Source organism: Paraphaeosphaeria sporulosa (assembly GCF_001642045.1).
Source record: "Paraphaeosphaeria sporulosa strain AP3s5-JAC2a unplaced genomic scaffold CC84scaffold_3, whole genome shotgun sequence".
Classification (NCBI taxonomy): Eukaryota; Fungi; Ascomycota; class Dothideomycetes; order Pleosporales; family Didymosphaeriaceae; genus Paraphaeosphaeria; species Paraphaeosphaeria sporulosa.
The window spans coordinates 366,760-383,351 of record NW_017253362.1 but is presented as its reverse complement, the minus strand read 5'-3'; the positions used below and the strand labels follow the sequence as shown (position 1 = coordinate 383,351).

Sequence of the window (16,592 nt, the reverse complement as noted above, 5' to 3'; positions counted from 1 at the left end):
CATGGCTACGAGTTTGCGCCTAAACGGAGGCTGCAGTGAGGTGTTGAAAGTCAGAGCATGGCGGCTAGGGATCGAGAAGAAGACCGCCAGTTGCAGAAGTTTTAGTTTGCAGGAACGCGCTAGCGCTAGGCCCGGAAAAACGTTGGCGCCGACACACTCCAAATTCCAAGCGAGGCGCGAACTTCTCGAACCTCGATTGTCCACCACCACCGTCCACACCCCTCCGACAACTAATTCCACAGTCAACATGCCTCCCAAGAAGAAGGTTGAGCGCGGCCCTGCCGAGAACATCCAGGTTTGTGCTATCGTGCCCGTCAACAATTGACACGTGCTAACGGCTGCGACAGCTTGGACCCCAGGTCCGCGAGGCAAGTTAAATCTGCAAGCGATAGCGTGGGAACACGTATTGACCGTTTGAGCAGGGCGAGCTTGTCTTCGGTGTTGCCCGTATCTTCGCTTCTTTCAACGACACCTTCGTCCACATCACCGATCTGTCGGGCCGCGAAACCATCTCCCGTGTCACCGGTGGCATGAAGGTCAAGGCTGACCGTGACGAGTCCTCCCCATACGCTGCCATGTTGGCGGCTCAGGACGTCGGTATGTACAAACAGAAAAGTTCTGAAACCATGGCGGGAACTGACTTGCGCTAGCTGCCCGCTGCAAGGAGCTCGGCATCACTGCCCTCCACGTCAAGATCAGGGCCACTGGTGGTAACGGTACCAAGACCCCCGGACCCGGTGCCCAGTCCGCCCTCCGCGCTCTCGCCCGTGCCGGCATGCGCATTGGCCGCATCGAGGACGTCACACCCACCCCGTCCGACTCGACCAGGAGGAAGGGTGGTCGCCGTGGTCGCCGTCTCTGAGCTTGTGCGAGGCTCATTTCTGGCGCTGGTGGAGGTTTTATGGCATGGCTTATGGTGTTCATGACCGGACCAAAAATTACGCGGGGAACGGCTACTGCCTGCAGAGCCTGGTCTCCATGTTGAACTCGGCTCGGATGAAATAGTCAACAGGCAGTTCAACAGAATCTTTCTGAATGAATTGGCTTGCCTCCCCTGAATGAAGTGATGAAGATTATCAACACATTACTATTACGATGGTATCTACTATAAACTCGTGAGGCATGATTCGTCAGATATCCACCACCTGAATAGGGTTGCCTAGCTTTCCAGTGTTGCCGTGCATTTGCGCAGCGTTTACCATGATGGTGTTTGGACCCTGCCCACCCCACACTTTATCCCAAATCAGTTCTCGTATCCCTCTGTACATAACCCTAAACACATTCCACCAAAGCCCAGGATTTAACAACCCCTTGAACCACCGTGGCTCGATCCGCATACCCTTTTCATAAGCATCGTGGCAGCCCTCCCACCACACCACCTCGTGCCCCGCCCCCCAATGCACATGCCCAAACACATGCAGCGTAGGCTTCACCCTCCTGACCTCGGCCGCCAGATGCTCGCAGCCCATCCCGCTCGGCAGCGCCAAATCCATGTGGTACTTCGGTGGCGTATGTGTAACCAGGATATCCGTGTCCTCGGGTACAGTCTCAGACCACGCATCCCTCCCCCTTGGATACTGAAACGCGTGCACATTCACATCGCCGCACGCCGGTATCTGCGGCGCCCCGTATATCCTCACTCTCCTCGACTTTGTCTCCCTCGCGAGCAGATGTGTTGTTTCTTCGCCGTCCGCGCCGGGTGGGTCAACGTCGATGCTGAGACTCAGTCTGCGGTGCTGCAGGTAGTGCACGCGCTTCCAGTCCACCGCGCCAGCTCTCTGGTCATCGCGTAGCGACGGGCGTGTCCGCGGATCGAGGTACGTGTCGTGGTTTCCGCTGATGACCACTATCTCTTTGTGGGGGAGGCTGCAGAGCCAGTCTACTTGCGCCTGGATCTCGGGGATGCTGCCATATACAGTCATATCTCCCGCGTGTATGAGGATGTCGCCGTCTGGGACGGAGTCGATGGTGTGGCCGTGCGTATCAGACATGCATACGATGCGTATAGGCGGCTGCGAGGGTGTGGGGTTGGAGCGGAGCGAGGTGATCGTGTGGTAGGCATGGTACAGAAGGAGCTTCACGGGGGCTTGATAGGCAAGGCGGAGAATAGGCGTGGGTTCGAAAGGGTCGGGTTGTGCGGCTTTGGTCTTTCGCCGCCATGGGAGGGAGTTGAGCACCATAGCGGTGTGGTGGGTTGGAGCGGATAAACCGATACTGGGTTCGACCGTTGAGGTATGGCAGGATAAGTTGCTAGGTATTGCTGCGCTGCTCCGAGCTATCTTTCATGATCATGAGACTGCATGTCGGTGGCGTAACGCTGGTTGCGATCGTTTCCGAGCTGCGTTGCGGGAACATTGGAAGGCGCATGTGAGCCAGGGTCCAAAAGCGCCACGAGCGGTAGTGCGTTGGTGGCTTGCTCCCGCGGTCTAACTCCCCACAATTCACCGTTCTTCTCCACCACGATCATGTAGGAGATGAAGCTTGAATGAGCCTTCATGCATAGCACCGCTTCAGTATATACCGACTGTACACGATATCCCAGTCCTATGTTCACCGGTTATCAATGTAGAGAGAGCCGGTGACCTCGCCTATGCATGGCGATCCTCGTAATGGAGGCTGAGCCAGGGCAGACAAGGCATTGCACAAGAGATGCCTCGCCAGAGCCTCGAGAGCTTTAAAACGTAGGTTACAGCCTTCTTCCCTTTCGAACGCTTATCTTTGATCTCGCTGAACGGTTTCAGCACGACAAGCTCTGGACGTTGCGAACGATGGCAGAACTAGCTCTTGCAGCTGTTTCGCTAACCTTTCAAGTCTTCTCAGGATGCATACAAGGCAAGCCATGTATGCTTCTAATTCAGAATTTTCTCTAACCAACATCAGGCTATGAACTCATCACAGACGCGAAGGACATGCCTTCCGACTGCCAATACCTTCGCGTGCGTCTAAAGACTGAGGAGTATCGCCTCTTGGACTGGGCCGACGTCGTTCGCCTTGACGAGACAGATGACAGCCTTCTAATCTCGAATTCATCCAAGGGTCTGCTTCTCGATGTACTCGACCAACAGCGCCGCCTTCTGCACCAGTTCGGACGACTAGATGAGAAGTACAAGAAGCTCTCAAGGCCACTCTTGGTCGATTATGTGGAAGAACATGGTAGACTGCCTGAACCCCCAGCATATGCGCCCTCGGGTGACTCCCCAACGGTAACGAGAGTTGATTCGGACTTCCGAACGCGGTTTCCGCAGTCGCAGGTCCTACTGAAGAAAAGTGTGGACTGGGCGAAGAAGAGCGCAGAAGTCCCGAGGAAGTTGAAATGGGCCGTCTTCGACAAGACAAAGATGGAGGCTCTGGTGCAAAAGCTGGTGGGCTTCAACGACTTCATGCGCGATATGCTGAACTCGGCGCAGCTGGAGAGCCTCGTTATCAAGCAAACACGCACCGAGTTCCAGATTATGCAGCTCAACAACAGCATTCAGAGCCTAGTCCAGATCTTTGAGTCGACAGCGTTGGTTCAGACGAAAAGGGGCCGTAGAAGGTCGCGCCATGTGACCAACCCCGTGCGGGCGTACATGCAATCGCAAGGGCTAGACGACCCCGACGACTACTACGCCGAAACCCCCAAACCAGGCCTTCAAAGCCTCGCCGCACTCGCCCAATTCAAGGCCCTCAATTCCGCAATACAAGACCCAGACGTCTTCACAGACGAATTCACATCCAGCATCGCCCTCTCCCACTCGGCCTCCGAAACCCTCAATGTCGAGCTCGCCCGCGCCCACCTCTCCATCCTCCCCACCGCCTCCCCAGACCAACCCCACGAGTCCCACCGCGAAGAAGCTTTCTACCAGCCGCCTCACACTCGCAAGACCTCCGTCTGGATCGAGTGGAAAACCTACGAGCCACCGCCGTTCCACCCGACCGGCCCCGACCCCAAGATTCTCGAGCGCGTCAAAGCCCTCGCCGCCCTTCTCAAAGAGAACAATCGGACAAACCAATTCCGCGCGCCGCATTGTCTGGGCTACTTCCAAGATGTCGACCCAGACACGGGCGAAGACCACTGCCGCTTCGGCCTCGTCTTCGAGAAGCCTGGCAGTGCGCATCCCTCCACGCGGCCGATATCGCTGCACGCGCTGCTCACGCGGCGCGACATGGACACGCCCAGCCTCACCGCGCGCATCGCGCTGATGCGGCTCCTCTCCGAAGCCGTCGAGCGCCTGCACGCGGTGAACTGGCTGCACAAAGGCCTGCGCTCCTCGGCCATCCTATTCTTCTCCGACTGCGGCCCGGGCGAGGTCGATTTCAACGACCCCTACATCTCCGGCTTCGACTACTCCCGCCCCGCCATGAACGACGACCTCACCGAGAAACCGCCTGAGAACGCCGCCGCGGACGTATACCGGCATCCACGGGTGCAGGGCTCGGGGCTCCGCGAGCCGTCCTCCCCTAATTCGTCTTCCTCGTACAAAAAATCCTACGACATCTACGCCCTCGGCATCGTGCTGCTCGAAATCGCATACTGGGCCCCCATCGACGCCATCCTTGGGATCCCCGACCTCGAGCGCGCGAAGCCCTCGGTCGTCTTCGGCGTGCGGAAGCGGCTGCTCGATGACAAAGAGCCGTTTCTGCGTCACGTAAGGAGTCATCTGGGGGATACGGTGGAGGGTGTTGTGCGGGCGTGCTTGGTAGGGGCGAGTGCGTTTGGGGTGGGGGAGGGAAGGGATGAGAGGGAGGAGGGGGTTGGGGCGGAGCTGCAGAGGGGGTTCTATGAGAGGGTTGTCAGGGAGTTTGGGGGGATGAGGTTGTGAGGTGGAGGGGGTGTTGGAGGAGTGGAGGATTATTGTGGTGTGGTGAGTGGAATGACAGGCCGCTGGCAGTGGGATCTTTGCTGTAGTACTGTAGCAGCGCACCAACTGGGATTCAGATCATCTTGTGATAATATATTGACAAACCACACGTGCTATTGTATTCGCTATGTCAGAGATAAATCCTCCAACGTCCATATCATTGTTCATCACTCGTGTCTATCTGCGCGGCCCCCTAAGACGTCCGGCCCACGTCACCTCGGTGCGAGGCATGCATGCAATTATCCATTCAGAAGTATAATCCGTCGCCCCGGGGCACCTAGTAGCCCATCTTCTTGAGGTACTCGCCGAGCGTGGCGACGTCGTTGAAGGCGACGGTCGTCTGGCTGTCGGCGTTGTGGTGGCCGATGAGGAGCGCCTGTGTGGTCTTGTAGGCGACGATGCCTTCCTTGCCCTGGGGCCCAGTCAGTACGTGAGGCGCAGGGATGGGTGGGTGTGCCGAGTGTATGCGCCGCGAAGGGTGGGCGTACCTTTTTGGCCTTGAGCGAGTCGTCCGATGCCTCGATGGTCATGTACTTCTCGCCGGCGATCTTGATCCCGTTTGCGATGACGCCCTTGGGGTCGCTCTTGTCATTGAAAGAATCGGCGATGGCCTTGCGCTCCGCGTCGGAGACCTGGGGCTGGTTAGCATGCCTGTCCACACGCGCCAGGGTTCCCAATAGCAATCGTCGCCCTCGATCTTGGGTGGCTGCATGCGCACGGTGGCGAACGTACGGTGAAGCCCGCGGACGAGGCCCAGATGGCGCTTCCGGCGGAGTCGCAGATGACGGCTTTGTCGATGTTGCCAGGGCCGACGAGGCTACAGACGGATCAGTAGCTGCTATACCCAAGGTCTCGTGATGCGTACCTGGTGTCGATGTATGCTAGGGGCACTGTCAGCGCTTCATCGTGTGCGCGGCGACGGCGGGTGCTCACCTTGCCAGGACATGATGGAGGGGTTGTGCGGGCTACGGGAGCTTGTGGAGGGGTAAGTCTGGAAGAGAGGACTGATGCAAGGAACACGGAAGGGTCAGATCAGGAACCCAGGTAGCGGGATGCTCGATAGCTTGACTAAGCAGGCCGGCAGCGCGTAGTATGCAGAGCGGTGAAGGTTTTCTTGTTGGGCTTGTCGAAGCAGAAAGCAGGAGGTCAGTACGGGGGCTAGTGAGACACACAGACGGAGATGGTGGGGCAAGAGGTTTTTCTGTCGCCCTGCTCGTGCAACCCCGCCTTATTTATGCTGCCCTCGCCGCCCGTCATTGTCGCAGATTCACAGTCCAGCTACCCGTGGCTGCATCACGCCGGTTGCGCCATTCCCAGCATTGCCGCGCGTGGGTGGGGGTCAGTCTTGGGCGCGCGCGCGCTACGCTGCGTCGGCGCGGAGAAGGTGGTTAATGGTGAGCGGAGCCTTGCGGGAGGTGACGACTGGCATGCGCCGCTGCCGATCTGAGACTTGACGTGCTTCTTCACGCGATGGGCGAGCCGTGGAGTTAACGGTGTGCCGGAGTGAACGAGGCATCTACAGTCACAACCTGACCAGATGCCCAAGCAGGTGCCCAGGTAGGCGCATATCCACGTGAGTCGTGGCTGATTGTCCAAGCTGCAGCCTTTGTGTTCATCCATCGGTTGTCGTTTCCGGCTGGAGACCCAGGACGCGGTAGTCTCTCGCTCGACGCACCTGCTTGTCTGTAGAGCGAGATCTGGATGACTGCATATGCTCATGTGCATGATACTGGTGTATCAGCAACTACTCTCTCCCATATATCTAGATTTCCGTTGCAGCAATCCTGTCCAGTCTACCTCTTGGAAGCAAGCTTCAGATGAGCACAGCAACAACCAGTCTGCTCTATGCGGATTTCTGCCGCCAGCGGCGCATTGAGCGCGAACCGAACGTCGAGACAAGTGACAACACGTCACGTGGCCACAGCGCTGGTCCAAGCTCCAAAGCACGCTTGCAGCTCCAAAACAGCTTCTACTCGCAGAACCAGTGGCTACACCATGCTCTGTCTGACCCAGTACTATTAATATTTGTATAGACAGAGGACACCGAAGCCACAACTGCCTCGCAAATATCATGCCGTCCGACTCTCGGTCTCCTACGCCGGCGCGGGAACCCACACGAAGCGTGTCGCGCGGTCGGTCGCCCACGCGATCACCAAGACGCTCACCCTCCGATCGACCACGGTCGCCGACTCCTCAGCGCTCTCGCACACGTTCAATATCGCGATCGCCAACTCGGTCCCCCGCAAGGTCGCAATCTCCTCGTCGCAATGGCCGGCGCAGCTATACGCCCGACAGCAGATCACGCTCGCAATCCTCTAGGAGAAGAAGCTTCACGCGAAGCCCGAGCAGAAGGAGCACATCTCCAGCACCACGGAGCGCAAAGGTAGACTGACTCTTCTCTTTCATGCGGACACACTGTGTCGCCTTTCTACCCTTGTGTTGGGCATATCACTGATTGCGCAGATCGTCATTGAACAGCTCACAAAGAACGTCAACGAGGGCCACCTGCGCGAAATCTTCGGCAGCTACGGTCCCATCAAGGATATCAAACTTCCTGTGAATCCAGTCTGTGAGTACCAGGTAACCACTCCGTTCACAGCCTCGCAGCTAATCCTACAGTCAACGTGAACCGCGGTACAGCCTACATCCTTTACGAGGAGATTGAAGATGCCGAACGTGCGATTGCTAAAATGCACGAAGCCCAGCTAGACGGCGCCAAAATTCTCGTCTCCATCGTTCTCCCCCGTCGCCGCTTCTCCCGCTCACCACCTCCCATCCGTAGAGGAGGGCCACCACCACGAGACCGCGACTTCGACTACCGGCCGGGAGGCCCACCCGGAGGCTACCGACCACCACCCATGGGAGGACCCCGACGAGGCTTCTCCCCGCGCGGCCGTTCGCGATCACCACCCGGCGGTTACGGAGGGGGGTACCGAGGCAGGGGGGGAAGAGGCGGCCGAGGAGGTTTCCGCGGCGGTCGCGAGGACCATGGATACCGGCCTAGACGATCAATCTCTCGCTCACGATCTCGGTCGCCCAGGCGCAGCATGTCATACTCACGATCAAGGAGCCCACCACCGCGCCGCGGTGGAGGTGGAGGCGGTTACCGACGACGAGATTCTCCTCCACGAGGGAGTGGAGGTGGTGGCGGCGGTAGGCGAAGCCCAAGCTATAGTTCGTACGGTAGCTACAGCCGTAGCAGGAGCCGGAGCCGGGGGCGCGGTCCTCCCAGGAGATAGGAACGCCGGACTAGGGACCACTCCAGAACCCCGAGATCGTCTACCTACAGACCTTCGGAATCGTCTACCGACAGACGTCTAAGAGCATCTACCTACAGACCCCGGTATTCCTCTTCACCCTCAAGCGTAGGTTCCGATGGGTTGGATCGTCACGATCGAGACCATCATTCCCCTTGGCTGTCGAGCGTAGGCTCTAGGAGATCCAGATACCGGACTGGGGATCATTATTCACCTTCGTGATCAAAGTTGTGGGTACTCACTTTAACTGGAAATGTATTGAAAGCGTGGAGCAGCTTGTGGCCTATCTTGCGTTGGATCAATAGCTTTGTCTATTGGAGTGCTTCTTCGGTGCCTTGTCAGGAGTCTGACGACACTATCTCACGAACAATGCGAGGCACACTTTTTTCCTCGGGTACCAAGATGGTGTATGCCTATGAGAGAATTATACGGAGTCAATGAGGGGTGAACCTTGGAGGTTTTGGAAGGCTTTCGATATTATTATTATCAACGTACGAATGTGTATTGTGGAGCGAACTGCTCGAAGGAGCGATGCGGGTACCAGCACGTATTCATCAAAGTTGAAACCTTGTGTCCGACATTGTCTGGCTTCAGATCATTCTTCAGGGTAAATGAGGGATTTACAGGCTGGTGTGGGCGCACGAAAGCTTCTGCGGGAATTTCTAGATTACAGGAACCAAAGTAGCAGCATCAATGCAGTTGCGTGACATCTTGCGTGGAGAACTTGCTTGTGAAGCCACATGCGTGGTGGCCCAATGCCTTGTTCCACGGAACATCAATGATGTGGATGTGAGGCAGGGATGGCGCATCCAGATCTCGCCTATGACGTCTGCGGGCGCAACCCCACCAGGAGCTTGATCGCACATCACACAGCTTCCCTGTCTTTCCTTAAATCTGGAGGGATTAAGTCCTCCACGGCACTTCCTCCCTATAACTCAAGTTTTCTCACCTAGAGAAGCTCTATCTGAGCTCATTCGGCGCTATGGCCAAGAGTCAGGCTCCCCAGACGAATATGGATGTAGACTATGTAGTTGTCTACAAGTTTGAGAAGAGAGGTGAGTGCAACGATAATGTGGTTGAAAATGCGATGGAATTAAGACGATACAGATAGGACGAAGGCAATTGCGCAGTTCGAAAAACTCGTCGAGGCGCTCTCCAAAGTGGGGTTGCAGACGGAGGTCCGCAATGGAGGCTCGCAGTCTGTCTTGCTCTTCGTAAAAGTCGCGTCAGACGAGCACCTGTACGGTGAAGTGTACAGGTCGCGGTGCGTATATTCCCTCTCAAAGCATTCCCAGGTCTGATCTTCCATGTAGAGTCCGCGACTGGATCCACGGCGTGCGAGCTGCCGCCCCGCCCAAAGAGACCCGCGAAGCCATCGACTCCGAGCCTCTCTACGAAGCCGAGCGCCTGCGCATCATATATCAGCTCATCACAAATCCGGTAGCCGAAGGCGGTGCTGGTATCACGCCGAAAGAAGGCGAGTGGGAGGATGTGCAGTCCATATTCGCGTTGCACGACCGCGCGTACAATGACGATTGGATCAAGAAATGGAGCACATCCTACTTCCTTAAGACGGAAGACTTGGACGAGATTCGCAACCGCTTCGGAGAGAAGGTAAATTTACTCGTAACGTGTCTATGCGTAGTACTGACAAACGCAGATTGCCTTCTACTTCGCCTTTACACAATCGTACTTCAGCTTCCTACTCTTCCCCGCGGCTTTCGGTACTGCGGCATGGCTCTTCCTCGGACACTTCTCCGCCGTATATGGAATTGTGAGCTGTCTCTGGTGCATCATCTTCACCGAGTACTGGAAACATCAAGAGGTCGATCTCGGCGTGCGCTGGGGTGTCCGTGGCGTATCTCGCATCGAGCACAAAAGGAAGGACTTCCAGCACGAGCACATCGCCACCGATCCTGTTACTGGCGAGCAGGTCGGTATCTTCTCAGTCAAGAAGCGTCTGCAAAGGCAATTGCTCCAGGTTCCGTTTGCATTGGCGGCTGCCTCGTTGCTGGGCACACTGATCGCGACCTGCTTCGGGATTGAGGTGTTCATCTCTGAAGTCTACAATGGACCACTGAAGTGGCTTTTGGTAAGTCAGTTTCATATTGATCTGGTCGCACTACTAACACCGTTCAGGTCTTCATTCCCACCGGCATCCTGACAACGACCATGCCCATCTTGTCAGGTATCCTGACCAAGATGGCGACTCAGCTCACTGAATTCGAAAACTACGAGACGCATGCTGCATACGAACACGCTCTGACGCAGAAGATCTTCGTCCTCAACTTCATTACGTCTTACCTGCCCATCTTTCTTACGGCGTTCGTCTACGTTCCTTTCGGTAACATCATAGTACCCTACCTCGACATCTTCAGCGTTGCTGTCAGGCCTTTTGCGGAACACGAAAAGCAACTTCAAGGTCCTGGCGCCGACTGGGCCATCAACCCGGATCGCCTCCGCAAGCAGGTCATATACTTCACAGTAACCGCGCAGATTGTGAATCTCGGACTGGAGCTCATCGTGCCTTACCTCAAACGCGAGGGCGCCTCCAAGTACAAGAAATTTCAAACCGAGCGCGCTGCGAAGAACGGTGGAGCTGCTCCCGCCCTTTCTGCAAATGATCCGCCAGAGGATGCCGCTTTCCTCGCACGTGTCCGCGAAGAAGTTGATCTCGAAGTTTACGATGTGACCACTGACATTCGCGAGATGGTCTTGCAATTCGGATACCTCTCCCTCTTCTCCGTTGTATGGCCCCTTACCAGTGTCTCCTTCCTCATAAACGACTGGGTCGAGCTGCGTGCCGATGCGATCAAGATCTGCCAGAACATGCAGCGTCCGACACCTTGGCGCGCTGACACCATCGGCCCGTGGCTCGACTCGCTCTCCTTCCTCACCTGGCTCGGCAGCCTCACCACCGCTGCCCTCGTCTATCTCTTCTCCAACGACGGTCTCGGCCCCGACGGCTCGCCCGCCAACATTCGCGCCTGGGCCCTCCTTCTCACCATCTTCCTGTCCGAACACGTCTTCTTTGTCGTACGCTTCGGAATCCGCGTCGCCATCTCCAAACTCGCGTCGCCAGGTCTCCAGAAAGAGCGTCGCGAAAGGTTTCTGGTTCGTAAGAAGTACTTTGATGAGAACTTGAAGGGTCTTGAGAGGCTGCCGAAGCTGAAGGATATTTCGGAGCAGATCACGAGGGAGAGTCTCGAGGAGGACGCGAGGAGGAGTAGTCTCAAGGAGAGCACCATGGAAGAGAGGTTCTGGACACGCCAGAGGGGGTGGAAGGAGACGGTCAGTGTGGGTAAGGATTTGATTCAGCGGGCTGAAGTTGAGCAGAGCCCGGAGAGAAAGAAGGAGCTTTGAAGGGTTGAGCCTGTATCGACATGTAGCAAGGGCGTTGGAGTGGGAGTGGGATTGTGACGGCGACTGGAGGGTGTATACGCCAGGTAGCCTGAAGAAAAGCTGGGACGATGTCGATAAAGAATGTCTGCTTATTACTAGCGTGGAGTTCCGGCGTGGTCCGCATGTAATGTACGTAAACGAAGATGGATTTTATGATGAGGATCTAATCATCCATGTAAACTTGAGCTAATCTGACTTTTGTAGCTCGGCCTATGTACCTTTTGCGACTCCGGCTTTAAGGCTCGTTTGCAATCACAGGTTTATCAAGCTCGTAGCTGCTCAGCCGTCCAACCAAATCAGGACCGAGCGTTCTTTCGTTTGCATCGACCCTCCCCGTTCGTCAGTAAACTTTCACTACAGAATATTGAGCTCGAGACACTCCCTCACGAGGTTCTTGACCCATGCACCTTCTGCCTCCCGCCCACTGCCTATAAGCCCTCCGTCCGCCCACTCTGAAGTCTCCACAACGCCGACAGCACTCGAATCAGTCAACAGCCTTCTCGCCTGATTGATAGCCATTTACCTTGATCCTTCACCTGTCAAGTGAGTGGCCTCTGCGCTCACCCCGCTCCAGCTCTTCGCATACCATACAACCACCCTGCCGTGTAGTTCGAAGCATCACTGCACTTATGCTTAACAGCACACAACCACTCCATCATACCATAAACACCCGTTTCCGAAACACCCGAGTCAGCTTACCACTCTTCAAGATGCGTGTCTCCACCATCGCCTTCATCCTCACCCTCGCCGCCGGCGGCCTTGCTGGTAAGTTCCCCTTTCCTTCCCTCTCCTCCCTCCCATTCACACACCCCAGGTGCCGCAATCAAGCACGACGACGCCCCCACCGTGACTCCCTCCGGCGGCGCTGGCCACCCCACCACCACCCCGATCCCCAAAGTCGCCGACGGCCGCTGCACGCCCTGCAACGACCACATGGAGCAATGCATGGGCAAGTGGCCGTGCTGGTTCTACAACTGCCAGCCCGACTGCAACCACGAGGTGTGCGAGCAGCTGCCGGATTGTCGCCAAGGCTGTGGGTTCCACTGCTAGTCGGACCTCTCTGCAGGACCTCTTTGCAAGAGAGGCGAGGTGGGGTTGTGACATCGACGATACTCGGGGATGAAGCTCACGGGCGTTCGTGGCGAACGGCATCTTGATACCCAGCAACGGTGGGATTATGAATCGGACGGTGGGAATTCTCGACTTCTTGGTCTGCGGACCGGGACGTATGCATATAGGTAGATGGGCAATCAAGATACATTGCCAGCCGTCGCACTGCCTCTCTGCTGACGTATTGGTGCGACTTTGTACATGGACTGGTGCGGCAGCTCCCTCGGACCTTCACGCCTGCTGCGCGGGCTTGCAACGTGCTCAGTGGAGGCTGGAGCAAGGCACGCTCAGCTAGCTCTTCGCAATGCCCGTCTGGGGAGAAAGTAGATCGAGATGGTTCCCACACGCTGTCGGGTCCGCCGCAGGGGTGAACCGATTTTTCCGTCGTGCAAAGCGTCAAAGCTGCTGCCGAGTATGATGCAATAACGACACTTCTTTTCTGCTACTGCGCAAATAACTTTGGACTATCCTGTCCTGTCCTGTCCTGTCCTGGTTCAAGCCCACAAGCAACACATACTCATACACGCGCCAGCTTTAATGAATTGAAACTCTTCCCACCCCCACTGGGCTGATGTCTAAAATGACATCCCATTCCCAGCATCATGCTCCTTGATATAATCCCCTCCCTTCTCCATGAACTCTGCTCTCGTGATGAAATTCGTCCTATTCTCTTTCTTGCCTGCCCACTTCGCCGCGCCCCGCCACGCATCCAGCACCGCGTCGTCCGCCTTCCGCACCACGAGTTCTTGCTCCGCCGGCAGCACAGCCCTTAGCTCGGACGCGAGGCGCTCTTCGAAGCCCTGGAAGAGCGTGTTGCCGCCGGTCAGGAAAATATCCTTGAAGACGTCGTCACGGTGCCGATTATCCGCCAGCCGTTCAGTGAGAATATTCGACGCGATCTCAACAATGCCAGCCTGGTCGAGCCCAGCGATGGAGGGCTGAAACACGACTTCCGGGACGCGGATGCGCTCGACGTTGAGGTGGAGCTGGTGCGCCTCCTTCTGGCTCTCTGGGTCGAAGGGGTACGGGCCGTGCAGGAAGGCGTGGAGGAGGGACTTGGTCCAGTCGGTTTGGGCCTCGCGGGTGGATTCTTCGGTGAAGGTGGGGTCGTGCTGGAGGAGCTGGGCCTCGATGTCTTTGAGGGCTTTGCCGAGGTCTTCTTCCTCTTCGTCGTCGGACTGTTCGCCGGTAGCAATGGTGCGGTAGACGCCCCAGTCTGCGTCGTCGGCACCGAAGGTGTCGTCGTCGGCGCCGCCTCTCCGGCGTTTCTTGGTTGGCGCATCGGAGGCGAGGGTTGCAATGGACTTCATGCGCATTTGGTTTGCGAGGGATTTTCTATTGCCGAGTTCGGCTTTTAGACGATCGCGATCTTTGATCTTCTGAATGATGGCTTGTCGCGCCGTGCGACGCTCTTCGGACCATCCCTCAAGATCTTGCTCACGCCTTTCGTCGTCGAGCCGCTGCTCCTCTGCTAAACGCGCCTTCTCGCGCTCTTTCTCTGCCTTTGCGCGCAAGCGTGCTTCGTAATTGGACTTCATCAGTCGCTGTTGGCGCTTTTGCTTCAACTCTTCTTCGTCGAGCTCCTCGTCCGGGCGGTCGAGCAGCGGGAATGTGGGCTCTTCCTGCACTTCCTCTTCGACGTCGCCTACGTCCTTGTTCCTAGCTTTCCGTATTGACTTTTCCAGCTCACGGACCTTCTTCTCCAGCTGGCTCTCGTCATCGAAGTCGTTGGACTCTAGTATTCGTTTGGCTTCCTTTTTGGTGACGTCCTGGAGCTGGGTCTGCAGCTGCTGATAGTACTCGAACTCCTCTTCTTTGCGCTTTAACTTCTCTAGGCGCATTTTCGCAGCCTGTGCCTGCAACCTCCTACCGCTCTCCTTGCGCTTTTCTGCAGCTGCCGCAAGCTCTTCTTCTGTTTTCTGGACCACGACTTGCTCAACATACGGAAACTGAACAATGCGATCCCGATCCTCGAGCCCTGTCCATTCGAGGTATTTTGACAACTCTTCCTCGTAGTTTTGACTGACATAACAATGGTCGCGGACGAGGTCTTCGGCCTGTGGGTCGCTGACTTTCCCGGGAAACGACGGGTATTTTAGACGGAGGAGCTTGAGCAGATATTCGGCGCCTTGGAAGCGGCCCCAGTTCAGCCGCGTCGACTGCGACAATAAAGCTTTGGAGTTGACAACGGGAATCAAGTGTGTGGAGGTGTATGACGAATCGACTACGAGGCCCGTCTTGCCGCCGTTGTACGAGTAGGAGAAGAGGGAGTCGATGCCGTACGCAACGGAGGGTGCGCCGTAACATTCAAACAGAATTTCGGACATGGCTAGAAAGCACAATTGTCAGTATCCGGTCTCCAAGTTTGGGTATCTTGGAAGCTGGTGCCATACGTACTCTTCCTTGTGTATCCCAGGTTTGCGACAGGCTCAGTCATGACAATGGGCCTGTCTATGCTTCCGTTCTTGCCGTCCACACCCAGTTTGATGAAGCAGTAGTCAAGCAGCCCTTCCATCACATCCCAGTTGTTCACAATATTGCTGCCCGGTTCGTACACATTCTTGGACTGGCCTCGCGCGGTGCCATCGCTGAATACATCTGAGCCGACAAACGTAAAGGTACGGGCGAGTTTTCGATCGCGGTATTTAGCCACGAGAGGGCGCAGCGATAGTCGGGGGTTCTTGTCGAAGGACCAGCCTGCGCGGACTGCGGAGGAGCCTGTGGAGCTGTCAGCGCTGTGTGAGAGATGCACGTCGCGATGTGAAGCCTACCATTGTCGATTACGATGGCTGTTTCACGGTTGCTGCGCGCATAGCCCTCGGTGTCTACGGGCTTGTAGCCTTCGAACGGAGGCTCGCTGACGCTCCAGATCTTCGCGGGCGGTGGCTTGGGCGAGTTCCGGCCAGAGGGCAGCGCTATGTCTGCAGTTGCAGAGGGAGCCATTGCGCTGGGATGGTTGACGCGGAGGGAGATGGACTGGCGGGGTTAGGACATGTCGCGATGATGGTATTGTGTGGCGGGCCTTGGTGAGAGCACAGCGCAGCCAACTATCGAGCCGTGTTGCATCGCCGTCGCGCTGACCTTCACCTGCGCGGCGCGTCGCCTGCGGTCCCTGCACCATCCCAAAAACGGCAACCTTCACTCCGACCATGTTGGCTTCGACCGCGTTCACATCCACATTCACAGCTACAATTCAAGGAGCGGCTGGAAATTTCGAAGTCGCAGAATACTCATTGGTATACTTGCAGTCCAGAGAGTAGCTCCAACTTCCTGCACAGTCTAGCTTTACTCAGGTACTCAGCCCTTCGCCATCAGCCGACCCACGCGGCATACATCTTGCTCGGCGCGCGCATAATAGGCGGATCCTATCCTTCTGACTGTATCAAGACTAGCATGGAGACGAAGGTAGTGTATTGAGTTGGGACGTCAACACGATCAATTGAACATCTCCACTTCATGCAACTGCTCAAGCCGGATCCTTCAGACCGTTGGTAGCTGGGAAAATATTAGTACGCGCTCACCCAGACCATGAGGCTTATGTGAAACATACCTTCAAGGTGGAAAAGCACGTTGGACTGGTAGTTCTTGAACATCTGAGACACCAGCTCCGTGTCCATGTTTGCTATGTTGATCTCTTGGAGATTCTTATTCAGGGTCATGATTGCTTCATTGAGCTTTTCCTATAGACAGGTCAATAGGCCCCAGATCGGATGCGGTTGGGTTTGGCTATATTGCTGTACCACGTTGACAATGATGCGCGAGAGCAAGAGGCTCTGCTGGTGCTCGTGCGGGCTTTCCTGGACGGCGTAAGTAACGTGTCATTCAACAAAGGGGATCATAGCTGTACCATGTTTTCGCGATACTGTGTTGTGTGGTGCGATGCACTGGAGTGGACGAGCTCTTGTTTACATGGGGCGTGGGGCAATCAAACAGCCCTATGCCAAGAACTATAGGGCTGATCACGGTGAACGGCCGACGCGAA

At 56.4% G+C, this 16,592-nt stretch overlaps 9 protein-coding genes across 9 annotated transcripts; 5 read left to right on the top strand and 4 right to left on the bottom strand.

Moving 5' to 3' along the window:
- The first annotated feature begins 225 nt into the window (after positions 1-225).
- CC84DRAFT_1161974 (uncharacterized protein) lies at positions 226-1,117 on the top strand. Its single transcript, XM_018177873.1, has 4 exons — positions 226-295; positions 348-368; positions 423-597; positions 651-1,117. Exons 1-4 carry the CDS (start codon positions 248-250, stop codon positions 860-862), a joined length of 456 nt encoding a protein of 151 aa, XP_018038292.1. The 5' UTR covers positions 226-247; the 3' UTR covers positions 863-1,117.
- Positions 1,088-2,340, bottom strand: CC84DRAFT_1161972 (Metallo-dependent phosphatase). Its single transcript, XM_018177872.1, has one exon. The coding sequence runs from the start codon at positions 2,178-2,180 to the stop codon at positions 1,131-1,133; it is 1,050 nt and encodes a 349-aa protein (XP_018038291.1). The 5' UTR covers positions 2,181-2,340; the 3' UTR covers positions 1,088-1,130.
- Positions 2,341-2,455: 115 nt separating this feature from the next.
- Positions 2,456-4,802, top strand: CC84DRAFT_1256883 (uncharacterized protein; the record flags this gene model as incomplete). The annotated part of the gene is made up of 3 exons (XM_018184676.1): positions 2,456-2,681; positions 2,742-2,832; positions 2,881-4,802. Exons 2-3 carry the CDS (start codon positions 2,769-2,771, stop codon positions 4,800-4,802), a joined length of 1,986 nt encoding a protein of 661 aa, XP_018038290.1. The 5' UTR covers positions 2,456-2,681; positions 2,742-2,768.
- Positions 4,803-5,030: 228 nt separating this feature from the next.
- Positions 5,031-6,028, bottom strand: CC84DRAFT_1161970 (Profilin/allergen). The gene is made up of 5 exons (XM_018177871.1): positions 5,775-6,028; positions 5,707-5,722; positions 5,574-5,658; positions 5,330-5,473; positions 5,031-5,253 (listed from the first exon to the last, which is right to left on the bottom strand). Exons 1-5 carry the CDS (start codon positions 5,785-5,787, stop codon positions 5,119-5,121), a joined length of 393 nt encoding a protein of 130 aa, XP_018038289.1. The 5' UTR covers positions 5,788-6,028; the 3' UTR covers positions 5,031-5,118.
- Positions 6,029-6,739: 711 nt separating this feature from the next.
- On the top strand, positions 6,740-8,436 carry CC84DRAFT_523463 (RNA-binding domain-containing protein). Its single transcript, XM_018186622.1, has 3 exons — positions 6,740-7,224; positions 7,305-7,410; positions 7,461-8,436. Exons 1-3 carry the CDS (start codon positions 6,913-6,915, stop codon positions 8,078-8,080), a joined length of 1,038 nt encoding a protein of 345 aa, XP_018038288.1. The 5' UTR covers positions 6,740-6,912; the 3' UTR covers positions 8,081-8,436.
- A 530-nt stretch (positions 8,437-8,966) lies between these two features.
- Positions 8,967-11,686, top strand: CC84DRAFT_1114050 (DUF590-domain-containing protein). The gene is made up of 5 exons (XM_018175384.1): positions 8,967-9,153; positions 9,206-9,362; positions 9,412-9,712; positions 9,759-10,190; positions 10,238-11,686. The coding sequence occupies exons 1-5, from the start codon at positions 9,081-9,083 to the stop codon at positions 11,459-11,461; spliced, it is 2,187 nt and encodes a 728-aa protein (XP_018038287.1). The 5' UTR covers positions 8,967-9,080; the 3' UTR covers positions 11,462-11,686.
- A 287-nt stretch (positions 11,687-11,973) lies between these two features.
- CC84DRAFT_1256879 (uncharacterized protein) lies at positions 11,974-12,550 on the top strand (the record flags this gene model as incomplete). Its single annotated transcript, XM_018184675.1, has 2 exons — positions 11,974-12,265; positions 12,315-12,550. Exons 1-2 carry the CDS (start codon positions 12,130-12,132, stop codon positions 12,548-12,550), a joined length of 372 nt encoding a protein of 123 aa, XP_018038286.1. The 5' UTR covers positions 11,974-12,129.
- Positions 12,551-13,185: 635 nt separating this feature from the next.
- CC84DRAFT_1214478 (actin-like ATPase domain-containing protein) lies at positions 13,186-15,553 on the bottom strand (the record flags this gene model as incomplete). Its single annotated transcript, XM_018182632.1, has 3 exons — positions 13,186-14,939; positions 15,008-15,328; positions 15,382-15,553. 3 exons carry the CDS (start codon positions 15,551-15,553, stop codon positions 13,186-13,188), a joined length of 2,247 nt encoding a protein of 748 aa, XP_018038285.1.
- A 258-nt stretch (positions 15,554-15,811) lies between these two features.
- Positions 15,812-16,520, bottom strand: CC84DRAFT_1161965 (DASH complex, subunit Dad4). The gene is made up of 4 exons (XM_018177870.1): positions 16,458-16,520; positions 16,351-16,407; positions 16,161-16,290; positions 15,812-16,105 (listed from the first exon to the last, which is right to left on the bottom strand). Exons 1-4 carry the CDS (start codon positions 16,458-16,460, stop codon positions 16,077-16,079), a joined length of 219 nt encoding a protein of 72 aa, XP_018038284.1. The 5' UTR covers positions 16,461-16,520; the 3' UTR covers positions 15,812-16,076.
- Between the last annotated feature and the right edge of the window lie 72 nt (positions 16,521-16,592).